Source organism: Cimex lectularius, unplaced genomic scaffold, assembly GCF_000648675.2.
Source record: "Cimex lectularius strain Harlan isolate CLEC.00 unplaced genomic scaffold, Clec_2.1 scaffold30, whole genome shotgun sequence".
Lineage (NCBI taxonomy): Eukaryota > Metazoa > Arthropoda > Insecta > Hemiptera > Cimicidae > Cimex > Cimex lectularius.
In genome coordinates, this window is record NW_019392730.1 from 2,153,286 (window position 1) to 2,158,509 (window position 5,224).

The 5,224-nt window shown below is 31.5% G+C and overlaps 1 protein-coding gene across 2 annotated transcripts; it reads right to left on the reverse strand.

The window, feature by feature from the left end:
- Window positions 1–206: 206 nt before the first annotated feature.
- Window positions 207–3,976, reverse strand: LOC106662481. 2 transcript variants are annotated; one of them, XM_014386599.2, is made up of 6 exons: window positions 3,410–3,972; window positions 3,296–3,348; window positions 3,153–3,241; window positions 2,966–3,080; window positions 2,729–2,914; window positions 207–493 (listed from the first exon to the last, which is right to left on the reverse strand). In XM_014386599.2, exons 1-6 carry the CDS (start codon window positions 3,441–3,443, stop codon window positions 365–367), a joined length of 606 nt encoding a protein of 201 aa, XP_014242085.1. In that variant the 5' UTR covers window positions 3,444–3,972; the 3' UTR covers window positions 207–364. The 2 variants fall into 2 exon arrangements, with proteins under 2 accessions (XP_014242085.1, XP_014242086.1); XM_014386600.2 differs by lacking the exon at window positions 3,296–3,348 and having other exon boundaries at window positions 3,410–3,976.
- Between the last annotated feature and the right edge of the window lie 1,248 nt (window positions 3,977–5,224).

The following is a 5,224-nucleotide window of genomic DNA, read 5'->3' on the forward strand; positions in this document are numbered from 1 at the left end:
TATCGTATTCATTTTAGGCATTCTATTCTGCTTTAATTTATTAAACTGTTAAATGAAAATCTAAATCTGAGAATTTCTAATTAAATTTAGTACAGCAGTGTGTTTTATCTAATAAGACAAAATTCTTTTATTTATTGTTGAATCGTCATTTATCAATTTATATTATTACACCAGATTGTTTAGAAGAAAGAATTTAGAACGGAATGTTTTTTTTTTAAATTTTAAATTTGTAAATTGAATTATAAGGAATTGTTTGAAATATACATCTTGGATATGGTTATATCCATGTAAAAAAAAAAGTTGTTATAAACACAAATTTATTCATAAAGGTTTACATTAAAAAAAAGTTAAACTAAAAAAAAATCTATTGCTTGATTTCACTCATTGTATCGAGGATCCAGCTTGTTACGTATGCAGCGGATACTGAATTGGTTACTCTCCCGTATGAGATAGATATCCCTGTCAGCATACCATTTTCAAACAAGCCGCTGCTCTGTATGAAAAAAGAACATTACATAAGCAGAGATAATTCATATTTATTAAACATACTTTGTGAGATTTATACATAGATGAATTTGTAATTTGAACATTTCTGATCATTTTAGTTGGCCTATTTTTGGTTTTATTGGTTTTCAAAAGCATTCAAGCAAATCGCCATCTACAGAAGTGCAATTTCGCTCAAAACCTGTGAAGTACTGATCAAAACAGCTAGGACGACGAGACGATCATGACTTCCACACTACAAGTTTCGTTTAACTTTTCTTCTTGTCAAAGTAAGTATAAATGCAAGTAAATACAATTGAATTTATAAATGAAATGATTAAATTCACTAATTTCGTGGTCCACTTGACCAATTAATATATTACAATTAATTAAGGTTTTTAGTTGAGATAAAAAAGTCAATGGCATGAGCGGGATTCGAACCCACGATCTTCGGCTAGATACGCCACTGCTCTACCACTTGAGCTCTATTGTAACCTCGATCCACTCGGCCTACAACTTCCCATCTCAACCCCACCTTTTGAATTTTTCCTCCTTTTTGCCATTTTTCAAATGTCGTGTAATCGGATTGGATTCTTGACGACAAATGAAATGGCGATGGAGAGGTTTAGTGAAGTATACTTCATTTTAAATCATTAAATTCACTAATTTTGTGGTCCACTTGACCAATTAATATATTACAATTAATTAAGGTTTTTTAGTTGAGATAAAAAAGTCAATGGCATAAACGGGATTCAAACCCACAATAGCTCAAGTGGTAGAGCAGCGGCGTATCTGGCCGAAGATCGTCGGTTCGAATCCCGCTCGTGCCATTGACTTTTTTACCTCAACTAAAAACATTAATTAATTGTAATGAAATGATTGTTCAATAATTTCAAAATAAACCAGGCTCTAAAAATATTTTTAAAAAATCACCAAATCACTTCCATTTTGGGAATAATTATGTTTTCAAAGGGGCAGGAACTGAGACAATTCATTGCAAAGAATACTAGGCAATATTTAGCAGTTATTACTATGAAGAAAATAATGGACATAAAGAAGTAAAAGTTGGATAAGGACTTGATTTTTTTGTTTTAAGTTTGCACGCTCGGAGCAAAACGTCAATTCAAAGTCAAATTTTGGTAAAAGGAGATGAGGGAATATTCCAGTTTTTAGGCCTGACAGGCTGTATAAATGATTAAGTCGAGAAGAAAACTGCCCTTGAAAACAGGCACCCTGAGGGTCATTCCACTTGTATGTAGTGAAATAGAATAACTATATTTACCTGAGTATTTGTTTCGGTGGTGGAACAAAGGGATATGCATTTTTATCTATTTATATTAGCATATTACTATGTTTCATGGTAACAAGTGAATTACTGCAACTTCACTTATCGAATTTTATCCTGTTATACAGGAGGGTTTAACTACCCATCGGGTGTCATTGATGGGGGGGGGGTCAAACTGCTTTACGATACTTTTTCTATAGTGTGTTGAATGTGGTGTTTAGTGACCGTTAGTTAATGATTATTTGAAGATCGATGATTTGATCTTTATTGAGATCATCTTCAGGTCCTGGGATTTATAAACATTGTTTAAATTTTACAAATACATGTAGGATGTGAAAAAGAATTTATACAATGCTAGAAAATTTTATATTCAATCAAAGTATTTGTACTCACTCAAAGTGTTTGTTTTCTGCGGAATTATGTCATTCTTGTGTATTGTGTTGAGAGTGCTAGTGAGATATTGGAAATGTTGGCATGATAAAGAAAATGTTTTTCTAATTTCTCTACAGTATTCACCAATAAAAATCTATGGGTTCTGCCGGGATTCGACTGCAAATGAGGCAAATATGAGTCGGATGCCCCTTGGCTACCATGGTCACCATTTTATTTTATCCGCCAAGCGTCTTGATCGTATGCTTAACATGTCTTATTCCTATTGATAGAATTCTAAAAACTTACCAATAAATGTGTAAATTCATGATAAAAATGAGATAATTGTCAGCGTATAATGTGATAAGTACTAAAAAGTCAAGATATAATTAAATAACTTTGACAACAATTTTGTGAAATAAGATCACAATAAAAATACTTCACAGATTGAATTCGAACGAAAGGTCTAAACTTTAAAATCGCAATTCTGAAAAGTTGTCTTTTTTTTTTACTTATCTTTGCCTTGAGGGTGCAGAATTTGTTTAAAATTTGTTAAAATGATAAAGAATTTTCTTGTAAATTTAAACTTACTGGCTGTATAATTGAATTTTGAGTAGAACAGAATGTCCCTGAGAAGTTGCCATAGATTTTTGTGCAGTTGTCATAGCTGATTACTGTAGTGTTAATCAATTTTACCGACTCGTACAGCTGAGCACCTTCTTGAGGCATATCAGGCGATATTACCACCATACCTTGCTCTACCATTGATTTTTCTACCTGGAGAAAAACATATTAAGTAATAAATTATTGTATTTGTGTTTTTTATACCTTGAGAAGAGCAATGTCCAGGTGTGAGAATTTAGAGCCTGTAGTATCCATGTTTTTTACAGGGTGAAATATAGCTCCAGCAAAATTAAACAGTGCTAACGAGTTGACATCTTTGCTTAAAAAAAATTGTAACTCATGAAAATTGAATGGAAAAAAAATTCCAAAACTTGTAATATTAGTATAATACTTCAAAACACAAAATTTTGTTGTAAGCGCCCAGAAATCGCCGATGATGTACGCTCTACACATTGGTGCATTTCCTCCTTTAATGTACATCTGAAAAATTGAACATTCATAACACAGAAATATTTTGGTTATACTGACTCAAACCTCAAATTGTGGCATGCCATCACATTTTATTTTGAAAAGTGTCATAAAACATGCTGGAATTATAATACTCCATTATATTATTTCATTTATTTAATACCACTAAAAATTACCCACCGATGAATGTAAAAATTATTGTGAACCTGGACATTCTTTTGCAAGAGCTCTCTTTGTTTTAGCTTGGCCACTGTAGTCCAATACAATTTAAACAGGATTTTTTAATTCTAAAAAGATAATGCTTTATCTCAAGTATAACTAGTGGTGGGGAAACAATCTTATTTTACAAAAGATGATTGAGTGCAAAATGTTTGAGGAAAGTGGGAGAGATGGTGTACCCAGAATCCCAAGTTGGTTAAGGAAAAAATAAAGAGTGCATGTGAAGACACTAATATTGCTTTCAATTCTCTTTCTATAAACAGTTTTCAAATTAGGTTGTCTTGGTTGAGTCATCCATCCTTTAATTATTTTAGCACTTATATTATTTTTTAGGTAATACCACTTATAGTTATCATATTTTTCTGTTGTACTCTACACTCAAACAATATTCAAAGCTTTTGTAAAAATAATTGATATGCAAGTTTACTAGAGTCCTACTTTAAGAAAAGGAAATTAGTTATTTTGAAATTTGAAGTCTAGCCGTTTCTGTTGCATATGCTGATTCTATGTAAATAAATAATATATCAGTTTTTTTAATGAATTTTTTTAATCAATTGGTACTAGAAATAAAAAAAAAGACTTTAATACTAATTCTTCAAAATTTTACTAGAGGAATTTTAATTGGTTTGTTATCTTTTGGGAGCTTGTCCGTCAAATTTAAAAAAAGCATTAGTCATTCCATTATTTAAAAACGGTTCTAAACTGGACATTAACAATTATAGATCAATTTCTTTGTCTTTTTCATTTCTAAATTAGAAAAATGCATTAAGACAAGGTTACTTGATTTTTGAATTAATAATAATATTATAGCAGGGGTGTTGGTGGCCACAAAGGTTTAGGCGTTGACAAGGCGCTCATCACTGTAAGGTAAAGGTCCCAGGTTCGAATCCAGTGATAAAAAAAAATATAGCAGAAAATCAATATTGCTTCTTACCAGATAAATTAACTGAGTTGGCTTTGTTTGATGTCACGATACATATTAAAAATGAATAATTATTCAGAAATTATGAGGTTTGGTCTGGTGTGACGTAGGTTTCAGAAAAACATTTTCTTTATCGTGCCAAAGTTTCGATCTTTATTGAGATCATCTTCAGGGCTCAAAGTGTTTGTTTTCTGCGTAAGTGTGCCATTCTTGTGTGTCGTGTTGAGGTGTTGAGGTCTCTCACACGCAGAAAACAAACACTTTGATCCCTGAAGATGATCTCAATAAAGATTGAAACGTTGGCACGATAAAGAAAATGTTTTTCTGAAACCTACATCACACCAGACCGCATCTCACGATTTCTGAATAATTATCTACTAATGATCACTAATCACCACACATTAAAAATGAACTTGAAATAGGTTTTTGGGGTCTTTTTAGACATTAGTAAAGCATTTGACTCAGTTGATCATGAGTTATTGTAAAAAAGATATGGGTAATTCTAGTGTTAATATCCAAACTTTTTAGTTCTTACCTCTCAAATCGAATTCAAGTTACTAGAGTTGCTTCTTTTGTTAGTGTTTCATCAATTTTTTCTCGAATATCACAAGGGTAAATTTTATGGCCAATTCTGTTTCTTATTTCTGTAAATAATTTGTTATAACCTGATTTATCTGCTAAACTTTTTAGTTATGCTGATGATCTCAATTTTTCTGTAGGTGATTTAAATGTGTTGCCTGTTATAAAAACAGACCTAAGAGTTGCGAATTCATGGCTTCCTAATAATATTTTTTAGTTAATAAAATAAAAAGGTTGTAATTCGTTTCTTATTTTTAGAAGGAAAGTTGATCTCA

Coding starts and splice junctions, on each gene's coding strand:
- LOC106662481 (XM_014386599.2), bottom strand. CDS start 3,443: ATGTCCAGGTTCACAATAATTTTTACATTCATCG. Junction 3,349..3,409: donor AATAATTTTTACATTCATCG/GTGGGTAATTTT, acceptor TTATAATTCCAG/CATGTTTTATGACACTTTTC. Junction 494..2,728: donor AAAATTCAATTATACAGCCA/GTAAGTTTAAAT, acceptor TTTTTCATACAG/AGCAGCGGCTTGTTTGAAAA.